This window comes from Planococcus citri, chromosome 3 (genome assembly GCF_950023065.1).
Source record: "Planococcus citri chromosome 3, ihPlaCitr1.1, whole genome shotgun sequence".
In the NCBI taxonomy this organism is placed as follows: domain Eukaryota; kingdom Metazoa; phylum Arthropoda; class Insecta; order Hemiptera; family Pseudococcidae; genus Planococcus; species Planococcus citri.
In genome coordinates, this window is record NC_088679.1 from 76064525 (window position 1) to 76085993 (window position 21469).

At 33.4% G+C, this 21469-nt stretch overlaps 1 protein-coding gene across 7 annotated transcripts in view; it reads left to right on the top strand.

Annotated features, from left to right (window-relative positions):
* Positions 1–21469, top strand: part of TfAP-2 (transcription factor AP-2) — a 245737-nt gene that overhangs the window by 187969 nt on the left and 36299 nt on the right. For all 7 annotated transcript variants that reach the window (XM_065355284.1, XM_065355285.1, XM_065355283.1 and 4 more), the window contains 2 exons: positions 10195–10353; positions 16669–16726. In XM_065355284.1, the coding sequence (XP_065211356.1) occupies positions 10195–10353; positions 16669–16726 (217 nt within the window). The remainder of the gene's footprint in view (positions 1–10194; positions 10354–16668; positions 16727–21469) is intronic.

The following is a 21469-nucleotide window of genomic DNA, read 5'->3' on the forward strand; positions in this document are numbered from 1 at the left end:
TATTTAGAAGAATTCTGATGCAGAAATGAAAGTTATGAATGAATGAAGTGATTTTCATACATTTTTTTCAACTGGGGGGGGGGCGCTACCAGCATAACTTATTTTGCGTTCTTGAAGGAAATCCCCCCCCCCAACTCGGAAATTATTGTCTTATAAAATCCAACAACCTGATGGGAGGGGGTGAGACGTAATAAGCAAATCTTCAAAAAAAAAAGAGCCACTTTGACAAGTTTTTTTTATTACCATTCAAACAGATATAATATTGAAATACGAGTACAAAAGTTCATTCACAAAAAAAAAAGAAAAACTAAGCAAGAATTTTGAAATAAAAAACAAACGCCGACAAAATGAAAACATTTTTGAAAAATCATCAAAACAAAGAATCAAATTGAAATAAACAAATATTTTTTTCAAAATTGTAAATTTGAAAAAACACGAAATTAATGAAAATGTGATAAAAATATCTCGATAAAATGTCTGTGAATAATGAGACTTTTTCGCCAAAAACCAAATTCGAAAAAATATTTTGATCTATTGTTTGAATTATTTTTTTCACAGAATCCTTCATTTTTCACAAAATTAATTTTTCGGTGGAAAAAAGTTCCGAAATTCCAATCGTAACACTCGATTCGAGTTGAACTTTTCAATTTTTACTGAAAACATAGATATAAAAAAAACTGCTGCCTATTAGAAAAATTCATCGTACTTTAAAGGTAGGAATTTTTTATGTTCTACAATTTGATTCAATTTGATTTATTTTTTTTTTGTAAAATCATTTCTCAAATTGTTTTCCTAAAAAAATGTTTTTTTGTGGTGAAAAAACCAAACTAAAGTGTAAAGTTTTGTTGCAAAATTTGATTCGAAATTCAACATTTAAAATATTGCTCAAAATATATATCTCAAAAGCGAAGCTTACCAATGGAAATTATTAATCAAACTTCAGTGGTCAGGAAACTTTCTGCTCTAGAATTTCGTTTCTCTTTACTTTTTTCATAGAACTGATGGTTTTAAATGAGAAAAAAAAACACTTTTTATGATAAAAAAAATCGAAAAAAAATTTACTCCACAAGATTCGATTCAAGTTCAACATTCTAAACTAATAAGCTCAGAATATTTTTTAAAAAATAATATACTTTTAGGATGAAAAAAGTCAGACTCGACGTGCGAGAAATTTTTTTACAGATTTAATTTTTTTATTTTTCATTTTCTTTTCAGGATTCACACATTTTCCCCAGGAATCAATTTATTGTTTGAGATGAAAAAATTTGAAAATTTTCTATAATAAAACTGGGTGCCCACTTGCCCAGTCATTCATTGAAATGATTTTTCTTGATTCTTACCAATTTTTTCGGACAGATTTTTCCAATTTCTCAAGTTTTATAAATTAATCAATGACACATTTATTACAAAATGAGGAAACATTCTTCGTATTTTAGGGGATTGATATTTTTTTTTGTAATTTGCACTGATTGCTCTCGTCGCTTCTGCTGGCTTGAATGACCTGCTTCTTTTCTATCAAAAAACGAAATAGACCTGATTTTGAAGTTGTTTTAAAGTATTTTTGTTCAGTGATTTCGAGTATGAAATTTTTGATAGAATTCGGAACGTATTCCTTTTGATTTTTCCTCGCATGTTCATGATTTTAGTCCACTCTTGGGAAACAAAGTGTAGGTACCAAAAATTTTCGCTTTGATTGCTGACAAGCGAACGTGTAGGTTAGGTATTGATTCATCGATAGTCTCGTATTCATCAACTTGCATCTAGACAGAGACACCCTGTATACAATATGCACGTTGCACGTATCAGTTTACGTAACGTGCACGCGTACTCTACCCTTCCTCACCTCTCATGTGCGATCAAACGCGTAATTTTCATTTCATTAATCACGATTTTTTTTTTCTTCAAAATCATATTTCGCATTCAATATGTCTAATCGATACAACAACATCAACATCCAGTATCCAGCACCCAGCCAGCATCCAATATACCAGCTACTCCAGCATCAGAAAATTACTACTGTATAAAAATTTTCGTATTATCGCAATTACGAGATCGCGAGGTATAGACTTTCGTGAACAACATTAGTCGATGGTAGAGGCGCGCGTGAACCGAGTCTGCGATCAAAAATCGTGACCTGAGATTCGTATATTCGATAATCGAACTAGTCGAAGTTTCAACAGCTGTCGGTCAATTTTCTCAAATGCTCGTACGTGATCGTAAGATAACCTTAACCTTTAGCGGGGCTTATTAGATGGCCGAAAAAGTACACCTAAACCTAGGTAGGTACCTCTACCTATATAGAAGAAGTTCCGTTGTTCATAGTACTACGAGTATATTGAGGTGATAATACTCGTACGATGATAATAACTTTGGCTAATGTGAGAAATTGGAAAATTTACATGTCGATAAGATTTACGAAGATTGAAGAGAAACTTGCACTGGTCGAATATGCCTCGCAATAGGCGGTTTCCGAGTACGCCTACATAAATCCCCATAATATGTGATACTACCGTATTCAATTTATCCGTGCTATCTGCGGTGAAATTTTTAACGTCTAGAAACGCGAAATTTTTACACATTTTGGTAATAAATTAAATGGTGCAGCTTTTAGCGCCCCACAGTTTCGAAATGACCGCAAATAAAAATATTTATCGAGTCGTATTTTGAATATTTAATTCGGCAATTGAGTAACATCGCAAAGACGTGGACAGGAACGAGGCGATTGGCTCCGTGTTCTATGTACGTGTACCTCTATCGAGCGAAAAAAAAACCTAATAAAATAACGATTACAGCTGATTGCTGGTTCAAGTTTACCTTGTATTAATTTTTCTCTCAGCAGGTTACTCGGTTCGTTTACTTTGTTTACAATCTAGTTATCTGATTTTGTACGATTATAAAACGTTTTGTAGATACCTATTCGAATGTGTAGCGTGTTGTAATTATTATTACTTTTTTTTTTTTTTTACTCATTCTGTCTCTGTCTCACGTGCTCTGTCTGCTGGCTGTTTTCTTCGCTTCTCTATTTCTTATTCGTGTAAATACATTTATATTATATCTGCGCTGGTGTTGCGAGTACATAATATACATTGTTGTAACGGAAGCGTTAATGGTGTCCGGTCGAGTGGCCGCCGCCAAGCCGTGATGAGTTAATTGTGGTCAAACGCTATTACCAGTACAAGTGCGAGAATTTCCCCCTTTAATCAGCTCGTGTATCTTTATAAGAGACGAATGTGGCTAAAATGGGAGAGCGAGGGTAGGGATAAGATTGTTATCGATAATGATTAACTCGTGGATGGTTTTTTTCTTATCTAATTACTTCCTATTTTTATTTTTATTTTTTCGATTGTGAATAGATTTTTGACGAAAATGATATTAGGGATTATTTGATTGTGTTTGTGCGTGAATTTGTTGGCAGTTTTCTCTGATTTTTTGATCCCCCCTCCATGTCGATTTCTCTCAAATTGTCTGGTACAAAAAAAAATGTTTCATATAGGCCTACACACTTTCATATCAAGTTCAGTGTACTTGACGCAAAAATAGCTAAAAATTATCATAAAATTACACACTTGAGTGGCCATTGCCAAAATGCAACACTCGAATGACATTTTCTAACAATATTGTGTAACACTTTGGCCTTCGATGGTCCTGGCTCTTTAACGTTCGGAAGAAAATTAATCGTACTGTAGTATCTTTATTCGGATTTTTTGTCAATTGGCAAGGGATAAATTTCAAAAACTTTCATGCGAGGACTGTGATATTCAAAAAAAATTGATGAGTCATCACTCACTTTGAAATGTTGAGAATTTTTCAAAACGAGTATACGGATTTCCATAGCCAATTTTACAGATTCACGTGGAAACAAAAAGTCAAGTTGATGAAAATCTAATGTTCGGAATCACGAACTGAAAATTTTTTAGATTATTTTTCATAAACTTTATTACTCGTATTTATGTAATCGAATGACAATTTTGGTTTTCGGCGATAAAATCTCACGTTTTAGACATTTCATCGAGATTTTATCAGATTTTCATCAAGTTTTTTTTCAGCTTTACAATTTTGAAAAATTTATTTCAATTTGATTCTTTATTTTCCCGATTTTTTGAAAATGTTTTCATTTTTTAGGTATTGCTTATTATTTCAACATATCTGTTTGATGATCATGAGATGTATTTCTGTTGAAGAGTCTGTTTTTTCTAAAGTTTCTGTTTTTACCCCCCCTCCCCCCTCCAACCCGTCTTATCTCGTTGTTGGATTTTATAAGAAAAAAGGAAATGATTTCCTGTTTTTTGGATTTCCTTCAAGTCTGCAAAAAAAAAGTGGTGCAAGGAGCTCTTCTCCTACCCTCGAAGTTGAAAAAAATTGGGAAAAATCTCTTCATTCAAAACAACTTTCATTTTTGCATCAGAACTCTCCTAAATAATCTCATTTTTACGACCTCCCCCCTCCCCCAATCATTCTTCCCCAAGATTTTTGATTTCCTTGCAAAATTGGAAAAATGAGAGAAAATAGAATCAATAATTGAATTAAGGAGACACTTTTTGAAATTTTTCCATTTCTGGATCAGAATTCTTAAGTAGTATCAATTTTCAAGAAGCCTTCATCGGTCACCCAAAAGATGTAAGTCCCTTTATAATAGAACTCTCTCAAATAATTGGAAAATAGATCAAAAAATGTGGTGTGTTAAAAAGTTTTGAAAATTTTTCGTTTCCAGTCAAAAATCTTTCTCGGTCCTCCAAACCATGATGGTACCTTATGTTTGTTAGAAGCCCCATAAAAATTTTTAAAAAGTTGTTTTTTTTGAAATTTTTTCATTTTTGGCTAGAATTGTTCTAAATATTTACTTGATAAATTTTCAAGTAGAAACTTTCTTAGCTCCACAGTCCGCATACAATATGGCCTCATCACATAGAGCTCAGTAAAACTTTTTTGAAATGAAAAAAAATGTTACAGGGTTCAATTTATTTTATTTCATTTTTTTACTTTTTCATCTTTGGTTTCTGATTTTCTCATATACACTATACAGTAAAATTTGCTTAATGTTATAACGTTTGTCCCAGTCATTAAGCGACTTATAACACAAACCGATTGAACAAAAATGTGATTTTTTTCCAAAAATTTCTATATGGTCAATTTCTTACTAAATAATATGTAGTCATTGAACTAAAATTTCGCAAAAATTGTGAGAAAAGGTGTTGAAAATAGGTTGAAACTTCAAAAAATTATTTTAAAAAAGTATCAAAAAATGATGTCAATCAGAAAAAAGTCTGAAATTTCAAAAAAATTAGGCAAAAACTGGGTGAAAAAGTGTTGAAAACATTTTAAAATTACATAAAAATGCCAGGGCTTGAAAACCAGATAGATATCACTCTCAGTTTTGGTTTTGGTTTCATGTTTTTTGAAAAAGTAAAGGTTTTGGTTTTGGTTTAGGTTTTTTAAAATATTATCTCTCTCATTCCGGTTTTGCTTAAAGGGTTTGATTTCAAAGGAATTGGTTTTGGTTTTGGTTTTGGGGTTTTCCTTTTTTCTCCATTTTTTAGAGGGAAGAAGGCCACAAAAGTGATCACTTTTTCAAATACTTTGTGTACATATGTGACTAGAAAGCGGCACTTTGGCAGTGCCAAATTAGTCAATTTTTTTATTTTCCAGGCTTTTTCACCTTTAGCGTCGGTTTTTACTTTATTTTTACCAAAAATGCAATATTAATTAGGCTAATTACCTGAAAAATTCCAAAACGAAAACCAATTCACTTTTCAATGGGTTACACTCTCGGTTTTGGTTTTAGTTGTGGGAAAATAACGCTCCTGGTTTCAGTTTTGGTTTCTGTTTTGAGCAATTTTAATCGGTTTTTGGGGGTTTCAGTTTCGGTTTTGGTTTCAGTTTTGGTTTTGGTTTCAGTTTCAGTTTCGGTTTCCATTTTGGTTTTGGTTTGCAAGCTCTGAAAAATGCGAAAAACGCTTAAAAATCACTTGAAAATCACTTAAAAATTATAACATTATCTGATGCTCTAATTACAATTACCGATGAAATTTCAATGTAATGAGATATAAAAGATCGGGATCGGATGATTTTAATAACATAAAGTGATTTATAACATTAACCCTTATAATAATAATAAGCAATTTTTACTGTACTTTACATGGTTCTATAATGTGTTGGATTGTCACATTCACATTCATGTGTCACATTTTTTGAAGGAGTGATCTGTGTGTCAATGCAGTATGTCCGATTCGAATTCTGGCTAGAATCACTTCTTCCCTTCTATTTGATCTACTTATAGGAAGTATTTTTAGTTGGTATAATAAATTGATACTGTTTATAATGGTTTTCAATCTGAGGTATGTTGAGTGGATCAAGTCCAAATGAAACTATAAGCTCTTTTGTTTTGTTATCCAAATGGTTTGTATGTGCCATATTTGTGTTGAAAGTGAGAGTGGAATGTTTTGAAATGGTTTATATGACCAGTATTTTTGGCAATTTTGACATATTGTTTTAGGGCTAAATGTTTCTTCTTTCTTGTAGAGAAGTAATTCCACAATCCTCAGTAAGTTTGATGGGCTGGTTTGGAATGCTCCTAATGTAATTGTAATGCATGGTTGGTGATTGGAGTTAATTTCATTAGGTCAGTTTTTGAAGCAGTATTCGGACCAGGCACACACATAGATGGCGCTAGTGAGCAGACGGGGCTTTTCTTATCAGTGTTTACAAAAGCATTAATTTCAAGGGTTAAAACTGAAAAAATAATTCGATGTATGTTAATTTTACGATTATTATTGCATACTAATTATGACTGAATCATATTTTCTTTTTCAACTCGTACAACCAACATGATAAGAAAAGCCCTGTCTGAAGAAGCTAGAACAATGGGCACACCAGCGCCCTGTTCCTGAGTTCCTAGTTCAAATATTGTAAAAGATGGATCTATAGTCTACTATTGATTGCAGATGGTTGACATAGATTTTTCGCAAAGATTCTCTATCTGCTCCCCAGACAGTGTGGCTTCTGCGACGACTGAGGGAGATTTTTTCTTGAAAAAAAAATAAATAAGAAGAACTCTTGACTCAGAAATGAAAATTTTTCTGTTTTTTGTTTTCAAACTTTAAGAGCTTTCTGGTATGATTTAATTTCAAGGAAGGGCTAAAATTGTCAGGATTTTTTTGGTCATTAAAACCAACATTAAGAAGAGGTTAGGGGTGGGGGGGGGGGTTGTGAGTCTTAAAATTCCAATAAAATTTTTCTCAAATATGTACTACAAGTATCTCGAGTACCATAGTTCAAGTTTTCAAAAATGATTGCATTTTGAATTTTAATGCCTAAGTACTTAAGTGTCTTGTTTTTTTTTTAAATTTGAGTTTGATTTTTACCAATTGTGTGTGGTCAGTTTTGATTTCCAAAATGAAAAAAAAAATGAAGAATGCTTCATTACTTATCAATTTTTTTTCCTTAGATAGTTTTTATTCATTTCACCTCCAACACTCAAGTTGATACTTAGCCCTGAATACGAGTACAAATACCTTTCATTTATTAGTTTCCAGGCTTGCCTGTGCAGAATGGAGGGAGGGGAATTTCCCTCAGGCTCGAGTATTTCTTGAGTTTCTGCGAAAAGCTTTCCAGGTGCTAAAAAAAAACCTTTTCAGCATAAATTCCTAAAAAAGTCTGTATATGCGCTTACAAGTGGCATGTACAGCTCACGTAATACCTAGCCATTAGCTACGGCTTAGGTATTACAGGGTGGCCAGAAATATCGGGTACCCCTAAGAAAGTTTTTCATTAAAAATATAGGTTGGCAACGTGAAATAGATGCATATGATTGGTGGAATGTTATCTCTCCAGTACAACAACCAATGATGTGTTATCATTATTATCATTCACTGTGACCAACCGAAGTATTTAGTTAAAAAACTTTTTTAGGGGTACCCGATATTTCTGGCCACCCTGTACAACCTGGTACCTACTTACTTCGGTAGGTAGGTATGGAGTGAGGGTGCTCCTGTCTCTAGGCTATTCTCGTGCCCGGTACCTAGGGGTATAGGATTGGTAGGGCGTCGACGGGATAATCTCGGGGGACCATAGTCCATTTAATTATTTTTTGTTTGCTTTTTGTATTTCGTTTTTTTGCCTTTTCTTTTCTTTGTTTTAACTCATACAGACTTTTCCCCTCTTATTCTTCATCATCTGAAGTAATTTGTATTGTTTTTTTGAATCACATTATTGAGACAAAATTTTCAAAGAAAATTATTTGCTTCAATTTTTCAAAATTTTGGACCCAAAATTATACCAATTTTTTAATTGATATGTAATAATTCAACTTTAATTCAAATTTTCTTCTAAAGTTCACTCAAGGACCATTTCTTTTTCCGAAATACTCGATTTGAACGAGACCTTAGCTCTCAAACCAGAGTATTCTGCTACTCCAGAGTAGGCCATATAAAGAAATGGGTAATTTCTAAATCAATTTCGCCCTCAGGCTTCACACTAGTATATAAGGCAGCTCATAATAAGTATTTAATTCTTCTCGGTCTTTTTTCTCCATCGTATCGGTTCACCGTGGACGTTAGGTAATCGCAGAATGAAGCTTTTTTAAACGCAATGATTACAGCTCGCGTTAAATTAGCCCGATAGGTATAGGCGCGTGTTATGAATATACTCGTACATACCTAGACCTACCTATAAGAGTATAAAAGTAAGAGAAGAGTGCACAGATAATTTATACATTATACGTTTACAAAATCTTATATTATGTATCTACCTGTACGTCTACGTATATCTTTGGCGCGCTCCAAACACACGTCATCAACCTCACAATCGGCTATTAAAATGTACTCTATAAGAGGCGATATTTTGTATAATAAGGTCTCTCCTCTCTCGTAGTCGTATGTAGGTATATCGCAGATGATGATGATGAAGAAGCTGCAAGTCCGCGCCAGAGCAGATGACCACCAATTACCTTTTCACGTATGAACGCGCCAAGCTATCGAAAGATTCGAAAATTAATGTCTGTGTAATATCACGTCTTATACGTTGCAGAGTGGAGATCGTAGCGAGGTAAAAAAAAAAAATTTCAACGTTTAAAACTTTCCTCCTCGTATACTTAATCTATACGTTGCGGAGAATGAAATTTAAAATATATTCGTCGGCTAAAAGGAGATCGAAATGGAAAACCGGTAGTTAATATTAAAGCATATATTAATAATTTTAAAGGCATTTAATATATCGAGACACTCCCGTAAAAGTAATTATAAAAACATCAAGCACCTGGTTGAATTTTTTTTTTCGCTTTTCAAAAGAGGTAGCAACTTGAGATATAAAATCTATTATCATTTAACGATACATATACACCTAATACTGCTTCACAAACTGACGTAGAAATATGAAGATTAGGATTGCTTTTTGTAATTACTTAGAAAACCAGTTTACGTAGGTACCTATCGTCGTACACATCTGTGTATGTACTATACGTAAGTCAGCAGTAAGTGTATATAACTGACCAGTTATTGGTAATCTGTTTAAGGACGGTATACCGTTTGAAGAGAAATTACAATTTAGTGTGTTGTGTACGAAGCTAACTTGAGTATATAATCGCTTTCGAGCAAATGGAATTTTGCGCCGTGTAAGTTGGAAAAAAAATTTTTGACAGTGGTCGAGTCGAACCGAACTTCATCGATGATAATTTACATACGTAATTATACTCGCGAGCTATGAGCAATTCCAGTGTGTGAAATTTATAACGAGATTGACAGGCCGAGCCAACAATCTTCTATGGCTCGTAATTACTCTGGAGACTCGATCTCGACTTTGAAGATATTTTTTTTTCGGCGTATAGTTTTGTGGTTCTCTGGGATTAAAACTAAATGGAAAATGTTCTCTACTTTTGAAACATAAATTCGCGTCTTTATAGACACAGATACAAATATGTGTACTCGAAGTTGTACGACGACCAGAAAAATACATACTTGTAAGGTATCTGTATAGTAGGTACAAGTGAAATACCAAAGTAGTCGAAATTTCGTATACGTATATAAGTATAAAAAGTATTTTAGTTTTTTAAATGCCGATACAACATACCGATAATATCACTGTAGGTATCGGTCGCATTGATCCGGAGTTGATTTTTTTTTTCATCTCGATGATGCGGTGTACTTGTGTTAAATTTTCCAAATTCTTAAACATGCGGTTTTGTTTGTTGTGTTTTTACAGGGCAATATGCACGCTTCCTTTCCTTACGAAAGTAATAGAAATAGTAGAAACGAATACGGAGTGGTTCGCAGATCAGAGATGCTAATGCAATCGCATCCTGGTCTCGATGATCCGCTAGCGTTGCATAATGCTTTGGCTGGAGTCGTCGACGATAACCAGGTAAGATTTTTATCTTATGTATATTTACGTTATAGATAGAACAGTAGGTAGATATACGAGATGATGATATGATTTATGTGGTGTATATTGTGAGGGGTTGAGAGTTGAAAATTGCATCGTTAGATAGGTATGTGAAGTGAAGGGTGCTGAAATCGGGTGGGTTAATTGCCCTTATGTGGGTGGGTTCGGTTTCGGATGGGTTGAAAGGGTTCGTTATGTGGGATCTGATGAATGACTCTAAGAGGAAGAACTAATTAGAATTTTGATTAATTGGCGAACGAATCGAGAGATTGAATGTTTGAGATGATTGGGTTTTTTTGCACTTGGAATTTGATGGTTTTTTTTTTGGATTGGAAAAAGATATTTACTATTTTAAATGGTCGTGAAATGGTGATTGGAATTGGTTGAATTCGAAGCAATCAAAGATGGTGCTCGTGCTCCTTGGATTTCTGTGGCCTTGCAAAAAAAAAAAAAAAAGGGTTCGGGGTCATTTCCCTGAATAGATTCAATAAAACTTTAGTTCTGATGATTCCAGCTATTTTATGAGATTTCAGAGAGGAGGAGAGAAGGGGGAATAGAAGGAATGTCAAATTGAAATTTTGAAAATGCGGACCATTTTTTCATTAAAACACTGTCACATTGGTTGTCTAAGGCACACTTTGACGACTACGAATCGTTTCGTGGAAAAAATCGAATTGAATGCAGCTGTCCAAGGGAAGTGAGGGTGACATTTTTGAAAAATTTCATCATCTGACGCTATGAACAAGAGTTTTAAAAATTGTCAAATTTCTTAGATTTTTTTTGAGGAATTTTAAGTTTTTTGAAGCTTTGTTGCCAGTGTTCTAAAATCTATTCGGTAATTCTGAAAAATGTCAGGTGTGAAGACCCCCCTCCCCCTTCTCTTCCCATCATCGATTTTCAAGATATCCATTCATTTGTGGAGCAATAGTTGAATTCGAAGGAAAATGTGTAAAATTTGAAAAAAAATCATTTGGGACGAACTACGAATAACGAAGAGGGGAGGAGAGAAAATCAAAAATTGTAAGATAATTACCTTTCAATTTCAATTGGAAGGAAGGGGATGGTGGGAGGGTGGGGGAGGGGTCATCAAAGTTCAAAAAAAAACACGTTGAAAAAGTCTATTTTTAAAAATTCCGTTCCTTGAGTGATAAATTTAGGTTTTTATTAGAGTTGATTTTTGATCGAAACCTCCGTTTGAGATTTTCCACGAAGTGGATGTTTATTCGAGAAATGTAATTTTGCAAAAGATTATTTTGAACTCATGATTCAAATTTTACAAATTTTCTAGTGCTTTACCCAATTTTTGTTCAGTTTTTAGAGTTCTTAGTACAATATTCAACTTTGTATGATATATTTTCAATATTTTGTGAAACTATAAAGTGAACTTGGACGATTTTAATGTGCAAAAAAGTGTCTACTGGTCGTGAAAATCCAGAAAAAATTTAAAAATTGAATGAGTTTGAAAAAAAATTGAAATTTGCAAAAAAAAATTATCAAAAGTTAGGAAACTGTTCGAAAATTTAATTCTCGTATGAGAACATAAATAATAATTATTTTTGTGAATGATTTTATCATAATTTGGGCCAAAAAAAAAAAGGAGGAAAATCAAAACTTAATCTTAATTTGGGAAGCTGGAATTTGATTTGTACCAGCAGTTTTTGACAACTCCAATCGATTGGAAACGGAGCAGACCTGGAGCCTCCTCATCAGCAGACTTTGGAAATTTAATTTTTCACAAAATTTTATTCAAGAAATTTCATTCATTTATTCGTTTATTGTTTCAATACACTAAATTACTTTTACAAACTTTCATTGCATTTTAAAATAATTCTATTGAAAACACCATTGAAATTTACTCGATTTTGTTTTGCTTGAGAGATTGTGGGGGTTTACAAAATTGAGAAATTAGTTAGAAAAAATGTCGAGTTCACTCGAAAAAATGCAGTTTTTCAAGATTGGTTGAAAATATTAAAATCAGGATTTCCTGGTTTAAAAAAAAAATACAATTAAGCTGTAAAAAATTTTACTGAAGAAAATTTACGATTTCTAATCGTTTGAGCTGTTCGAAAGCCTCCGGAAGATGTTTGAACATTTTAATTTTCTATGAAATTGTACGTACTCACTGAAGTCTAAAATTTTAGTCATTTGGGGGTGAGTGATGGGAGGGTCTACAAAATCAAAAAATTGGTAAGAAAAAACGTCGAACTTGAGAAATTCAATATTTCAAACTTGGTTTTGAAAGGATTAAAATCAGAATTATCTGGTGAAAAAAAGCAAATTGATCTAAATTCTACTGAAGAAAATTTTCGATTTCTAATCGTTTGAGCTGTTCAGAAGCCTTCAGCAGATGTTTGAAAATTTAATTTTCTATGAAGTTGTACTCCCTGAAGTTGAAACAGTTCTAAAATTTACTTTTTTCAAGGGGGGAGGGGGAGATAGAATATAGGAGGTCTACCAAATTGAAAAATTTGTACAAAAAAAAAAAGGTCGAGTTCCGTTGAGAAATTAAATGCTTCAAATTTGGTATCAAAAGATTAAAAACAGGGATGCCTTCAAAAAAGAGGTATTTGAAGTGCCAAAAAACCTACCTATGAAAATTTGGAACCCTTCTCTGTTTTTTAAAACTTTTTACATGTGTATTTGTTTGTCTTGCTGCCCTTTTTTCCTAGACTTTTTTTTTTACCAAAAATGCCAAAAATCTTGTTTTTTTTTACATTGTATTTGAATCAATGTTTGAATTTTATATTTATTCTGCCCTTATTCTTTCAGGATTTTAAAATATCTAATCTCTTCATAATGTTGAGAAAAAAATTTTCTGTAAAAATGGGAGAAAATTCGCTCAGAATATTTCATATTGCGGCCGAAGAAATTTTGATAGTATGAAAAAAAGTTTCAATTTTCAATCATTGTTTTTCATTTTGAGAAAAAAAAATAATTTTTAATAAATTTAAAAATTTTGAATTTTTTGTTTTTTGTTCATTTTTTTGTTGCATATTTTCATGTTTTTGTGTTAATTTTTTTGATGCATACGAATTGCATCCTTGCTCATGACTTTTCGGCATTTTTTAAAATCAAGTTTTGAATTTTTCAATTATTTGGATCCTTTCTTATTTTAATTGAATTTTGATCATTCAAAAATCATGAATTCCATTTTCATTTAATCCATTCATTGAAGCAGTACACACGAGTAGATTTGAGGAATGATTTTAAAAATTCTCAAAAAATGATTCAAGCAAAGCACTTATTGGTTTAAACTTTTAAATTGAAATAAAAATGCATTCAGAATAGGCTAAATGATAAAACTAGCCTCTCACAAAAAAAAATCGATAGTAATTTTTCCTATTGTGTTTCGTGTAATTTTTACTGAATTTCATTAATTTTTGGGCTACGTACTCGTATGTATATCGACTTGAATTTTGAAGTAGCTTCCTCAAGATGATGTGAATTCTAACGTGAGTAATTTCAGTTTATTTTTCGGATTTCCAATACTTAGGTATTGTATTTATTGCTCTTGGGCTCATTTTGGATTGGTAGTGTGGGAAGGGGGGCCGGAGGAAGGTATACCAGTGGGCAATTGATCGCTGATCGGTAATGAATTCATCCAGATCATTTTTGAATTCATCAACCATCTTATGCCTATTTCCACTTGTTTGATTTTTCATATGTAGATCAATAAAATTTCAATCACTCAATCATTTCGATAAATTCATCAGTGAACTATTGATTGAGTTGTTAATTTATCAAGTTTGATTTTAAACTCATCTACTGTTCATACTCGTTCATCTTTTTATTGATCATTACCTATCTGCTTTAAATTTAATCTCAATCAATTAATCAAACAATCAATCAGTCGTTCACTTCGATCAATTCTGTTCATGAACCACCAATCCATTTTTTGAATGATCAATGATAATTTGATAAAATTCAATTTCAGACTTATCGATTGCTCAGATACCTACTGATTTAATTTTCCTTTCCATTAATTGATAGCTTCGCATGAGTTGAATTTAAATCAATCAATCATTTCAAATGTTGTGATCTTGGGAAAATTGATCGATTCAGTATTGACTCGATTAAATTGATTTAAAATCGACTCAATTAGGTATCTACGATTTTCAACTTGTGGTTTTTTTCATCCAAAAATTAGTATTGATAATTTTCTTAAAATTTATGACTTTATAGAATCAACAATTCTATTTCAACCATCACAATACTCAATACCACCAATACTTTATTCCTGATTGGTTTCTCAAATCTGTTAGTCTGGTAGGTACATAAAAAGGACGCTATTAATTAAATTTTCCCTCCTCTCGCCTCGCGTTCGGCACATAATAGTCAATTAATCACTCGTACAGGTTTGTCTTTTAATTAAGGCGCGAGCAAAAGCAACGTTTAGTGATTCTGGAGTCTGGACCCGGTAACTCTTAGCTTATGAGCAGACTTTCTCGAAAATAGTACACGTATAGTATTGAAGAGATGTAAGAGAGTTGAGTAGGCTATACTCGTAGGTACACAATCATATACGAGTATAAGCACAAGCACGGGCTCAGGCTCGGGTACAGGTACATAAAAGCGGCGTTTACACGGATGTAAATGATATTTTGCCATATTAATCAAAACTATCTGACAGGAACCGTTTTGCTCGATGATGTTCGTTTCATCTTAATATTTATGACGTTCGGGTCAAGAGGGGGCATCAATCATTAGAGGCTGATTCAATAGGACATGATCGCCTAAGCATCGCGAGTACAAGTACGAGTACGTGGTGAAGTACATACGTACGTTCTCCTGTATCGAAATTATATTGAGGAATTCGAGTCTGGTATAAGAGAGATGAGGACGCCGACGAGGAGACCACAGATGGAGAAAAGATTTGCATATAGTGTGTACTACATCGCATGTGCTTTATTGCTGGACTGTATATTCATTCATTCATTGCTTATGCTTGCTTATGTTGTACTCGAAGGTATAGATAGGTAGAGGTAGGTGCGAGTAAGCATAATTTCTGCTTCGTTGTGATTCGATTATAGGCGATTGTGGTGCTTGAGACTAGATAGCAATAGTGAATTGAACAATGCATTGAAAATGTGATCTGACAAGTGAGCTTTTTCGCCGATCATGTGAGGAGTGGTTTGGATTTTTTAGAGCGGAATGGTGTTGTTTTTTTTTTCTACGAGAAGGGCGATCGAGAGGATATTACTATTTCGAAATCCAGTCTTCTTCATCGTCAAGTTTTGGGTACCTAGGATTTTTCCAATTAATTTGGTCGACCTTATGTAGAAGAGAATACTCGTCCACATTGATACATTGTTTCATGTTTTCTACTTTTGAGTGGCTGTAAACAAGTCTATGGTACGAGTAACAGTAGCAATTACTTATTGGATAAAAGGGAGGGTACACGTGTGGTGGTTATAGTTATGGTTAAACAAACACCCGCGATGAAGCTCAGACTCGAACTAATTTATTTTTTTATTCGATTCCGAAGGCATCTCGTAAAATATAATCGAAGCCGGGTAATTTCATCTTAGGTAGCACTTTCTCAGTAATAAATTACCGTTCGATCGGGGAGGCGGAGTACGAAGCTCGAGAGAGGTTTGAATTTACACGAACCGCGCCATCGCCATCGATAAATTAACGGGTGAGAGTATATAGCCTGGTCGCGTTCGATCTTTAATGATTTTTCAAATTGATCTGTCTATAGTTTGAAGAAGAAAAAAAATACGAAAAAATGGTCCTGAGGTTTGAAAATTTTCCAGACTCGATTTGGTCCCATTTTTTCGACCCAAAAGTGAAAAAAATCTGCGTTTATATTGAACAGGGTATGGCTAGGAGAGGTGAAGGTGCTCGAGCGCGTGCTTAAATTCACATAAGCCGGGAATAAATTAATATTAAAACGTTATACTCGTTTTAACCACCTATTTGAAGCACTTTACCATGTGAAAGAGACAGAAGAAGAAGAGGTATTACTTGAAATGATTGTTATACGCTTCGTCGAGCAGAACCGAACTCGTGACCATTTCCTTAATGTAGTCGTGTGTCGGCGTTTTTTTTTCTCCATTCGACTCCTTACCTACGACTTGCAAGTTTAATTAAATTGTTCGTTGGCATTTGTTATCTCTTTGTAATTATTAATTTCCCGCCCCTGGAATTCTTCGCGTTTGATTTAGCTACTTTATTTTTCATCTTACGACGAGTAGATGAATAGGTACGTTATTTTTTAGAGAAAAAAAGAAACGAGGTGTTTGAAATTGATTATTTTTTAAAAACCGATTGTGTTTTGTTTTTTGTTCGCAGAATAATACAAGCGTCGAAGACACGGCTAGTTTTATGAATGATCTTCCTTTAATGAAAAGTAAGTTTTATTCGTGTCAATTTATTACTTATAATACAGTAGAATTAGCCGAAGGGGAAGGGGTATATAGGATCATTATTGGAAAATGTCGTGTGTATTTTCTACCCTTTTTAGATTAGAATTTGCAAAAAATTCTAGTTTGGAGAGATTTTGAGTCTACTCCTCCCCACTTGTAGTTGAGACACTTTTGTGGGTTATTTGAAGGGGAGGGGGATTATTCCAAACTGGCAAGGGAATTTCCCCAGATGTCTATCTCTGAATTGAACTGGGTCACAATTTTTGGAAAAAGAATGGTCTGAAACCTCCATAGGTGACCAAAATTTTAGCTGGCCAAATTTATTTTTCAATTCTTGACGAATTTTTGAAAATTCAAAATTAGACCATTTTGGGTGATTAATACTTTTCAAAAATAGGTGTCTAAAATCACTAAAAATGATGGCAATCAGTACTGAAGATAATATTATCAACATCCCTGAACAGAATTTCACAATTTTTGGCTATTCTGGAGTCTCCAGCATGATTTTTGATTTCTCCAGGATTTAAAAATATCCCCAAAAAGTTTGGAAATCAATTTTTGTGGCAAGAGAATTTCTGACGAACCCATTGAACAAGTCAAGAATGAGTTAAAACTCATTTTTTAGCATTCCAAATTAATTTTCACACCTTCTGGAGAAAATTTTGAAATTCTGGAGAAATTGGAAATCGCGCTGGAGGCTCCAGGATGGCTCGAAATTGTGAACTTGGAATTTGAGGGGTTCGTTTCAGACAAGACTCAGATATTTGTGCAAATCTTGAGAATTTTCCTACCAATAGAAAATTTTTGATTTCTCAATTTTTTCCCCTTGATCTAAGCTGAGCAGATCAAAAAATGCACTCGAGATATCCGCCTGGAAATCATCTCAACACCTCGATTTTTGGTTGCCCAAACTAATTTTCATACCGTTTGGAGAAATTTTAAAGCCCTGGAGGAATCAGAAATCACACTGGAGGCTTCAGAATGGCTGGAAATGGTGAAATTTGATTTGAAGAGTTAATTATCAGCCTCGAGACTAATTTTCATCATTTTTACTGAGTAAAATTAAGCATAACCATCTAATAGGTAAATTGTCGAAATTCTTCATTTTGAATTTTCAAAAATTCGTCATAAATCAAAAAATTAATTAGACAGGTGAAATTTTGGTTTTAAAAGGGTAACTTTTGCAATTTTTGACTATGACTGAAAATTAAGGAGTCAATTTTTGGAGCTAAACTTTGAAATTCCCCCCGTCCCAAAAAACATTTAAATTTGACTTTAGTGCAACTAAAGATGACTTTATGAGAGTAAAACTCATAAATTCAAGAAACAATAATCGAGTTTTTTTTCAAAAATATTTTTTTACTTCAAAATGTGTACTTCTAATACTCTTACCTTAGATACATATATATTTTTCATCTCCAATCATGAAACACAATTCCCATCGAGGACTCGATCCATTAAACTATTTTTAAAAATAAATATTCGTATAAAATATTAAGAGCAAAGAATCGCCATTGGTGGTGTCGAATATAGACAACGTGCTAAATAAACCAATGATAGGAGAAGGTGCTTAATGTGGTTAATCATATGGAAACACGTACGTTGTAACATTCAGGGTGGCATGACCCCCACGTCGCCTCTTTTTCCATTTTTATATAAGGGCTAAAACAGCGGAAAATTCTCGCCCCGAAGGTATCCTTGCGATTTCGTCGTCGCGTCGTCGTTCGATTAATCAAGCGAAAATAAAAGGGTTATGAGAACTACCCCTTTTTTTTCCTTCTTCTACTAAACAGTTTCAAAAGCGTAGGATGAGATTTGAAAATGGGGAAAATGGCTGCCACTATATGTGAGAGTAGGTGAACTGAGAGCCCGTATTTTGTATTAATTACACGTGTATTTCATTGGCCGAAATATTGATCAGAATTTTAGGAAATTGGTTATGCGTTTTAAAAAATTTAAGCAATTTTTTTTCGCTCAGTGGTAGGTATAGGTACATAATATTTATCTATCCTTGAATATTAAATTGTTATGATGCAAGGTCGTGATGAAATATTGCCTGGTCTGAACGTCGTCGTCGTTCTACTTTTGAATTAATTACTCGTAAAACGTCTGCACGCAGATTGAAATTTTTCTAGAGCAAATTTTTTTCCCTCCAATTTGTGAGATGAAATTTCTAGTATTCGGGTGGTTTTTGAAAAAAGTTATGCTGATTATGGGGATAATTTTTCCTGCATTTTATTTTGTATTTGAATCGTTGAAAAATAATGTTTCAACGGTGAATGAAAAATTCACCACGTGGAAGAATTCGATCGCATTACGAAACAGATGATAAAAATCTGAGATTTTTTTAGCATACCTATACTTAGTTATAGATTCATTGAGCGGCATTGGGATCAATCGATACGGGTGAAATATGACCTTAAAACTTCGCTCGAAATTAAATGTTTACATAAGATTCGATCCAAAGTGATTTGTGCAGACGTTATTAATTTAGATATTAATTAAAGTGTCTAATGTGCGGGGAAAAAAAGCGATGTTGTCAAATTTAATTAATACAAGTTCACCAATCAAATGCGAACTGAATTGAAAAGAACCAATGACGTCATAAAAACTGGTATTATCAATTATCATATCGCCTCGGGATTTAGACGGTGCATTTTTTATGGTGAGAAAAAAACACCAGATGACTTGAGATATTTTTTGGTGGATTTGGGGCCAAAAAATAGGTTACGATGTTTTTTAATTTCATTCAAATGCTCGTACAAAGTACCTAGGTTTGTTTTATTACTCCTCTTTCTGTATTGAGAAATTTGGCGAGATGTGCAGATTTGAGGTTTTTTCCCTTTTTCGATCTCTTTGATAAACTTTTCACGAAAAATACTGGGAAAATGGGCAATTGAGATTATAATAAAAATTGGGATATCAGAAGTGAAGAGCTCTTTTCGAAGCAAATAGCGTCGGTATGAGTCATCTGACTCATACCTTTTTTGCGATAAAGTTTTTCTTCTAATGTATAATTATAATGTAAAACTACGCGAGTGCGCAACTTGGCGCGCTAGAACGAGATAACATACGATTCGAAATATTTCTATATTTTCAGCGATGACGTAATAAATAAATAGTTACCTATCCAAAATTACATCGAACTTCAAAATTTGATTACTCGTTCGAAATGAAATTTAACATACATAAGTAGGTACTCTACAATGCAATCAATATTTGAAGGAAATGAACAACCCAAGTGTAAAGAACATGTAGAAAAGTGACCATGTTTTCATCTTCGAATATTGTTGATCACACGATGTACAATCCTGTGATTGTAAAAAACAAAACATCCACACTTTGGGAAGCATTGGAATGATTTTTCAACGAGATTGAATTTTATAAGTACTTCGCTGCAAAAAATAAAACTTGCCTTTTTTCAAATTTTTGACTCGTAAGCCTATTTTGGAATTCAATTCTTTAGAAAATGTGGCCAATTTCGACAGAAATTTTAGAAGGCAAGAAGAGAATTTTTCGATTTTGGATGAATTTTACAAGTCTTACAGAGTAGAGTGGTTTAAAATTATCAACATGAATATACCTATCAAACTTTGACGACGAACTGCACGAAAAACTGCATCTTAATAATGGTTTGAAAATGTTTCCAATTGATTCAAGAGAGAGGGGAGGGGGGTCGAAAAATGGTGTACATACCGAATTCCTGCATTCTATAAGTTAGTTTGGTAAAACTTTGGTTTTCCCCATTTTTGGCTCAAAATCGATTTTCAAAAATTCAATAATAATCTAAAAATGCCTTTTAGACCCTGAAAATGGATTTCAAGTTGTTCTGGTTGCCTTTAGCCATATTTTGGAAATTTTGGATTGTCAAATTTTTTAAGAATTTCAACTTTCAAAAATCTGTAGGAAACTGTAGAACTGCTCAAAACTGTCTGAAAGAGTTTCCAATTGATTCCGGTGGGTGGGAGGGAGGGAAGGAGGGAGGGGAGGTCAAAAATGAGGTGCGTGCCAAATTCCAGTTTTTACAAGTTACATTGGTAAAATTGTGGTTTTTCCTCCATTTTAGGCTTAAATTTGATTTTCAACAGTTCAATAGTAGTCTAAAAAATATTTTTTAGCCTCTGAAATTCGATTCAATCCGATTCAAAAAATTTTCTGCCAATTGGGAGCCCCCCCTTGTTACTTAAAAATTTATAGAATTAGGCTACAGCAGTCAGAAAATTCAATATTTCACTATTGGCCTTTTCTTTTTATTGATAGGAAATTTGATTCGATGTTAAACTCATACCTTCCATAATACAAATTTGATAGAATTTTCATTAGAGGGTCCTCCCATTTAGTATCTCTTCCATTTCTGAAATTTTTTTCAAAATTGGACCTTTCGAGTATGCTCTAAAAAATGGTGTAAGAGAGCCAATATACAAGTTTTCTTGCAGGGGCTTCTTCTCTTCCTGCTCAACTTTCTATTCACTCTCTAGGTTTGTAAATAATTTCGAACCCCTTCAATTACTATCAAGCTCTAAATTATCCTTCTTTTTCTATGCATGTTCTCAAGTACCTATAAAAAAATGATGAGTGGAATAAAATAAGTGAGAACAAGTACAAAGCAGACGGATTCGAATGAACGGAGGATAAAAGCTTTTGAAAATTCGTATTTTGAAATGTGCAAACACAATATTTTTATGCGAAGAGTTTGATTTTTTCGGTATTAAAATTTTATGATCATT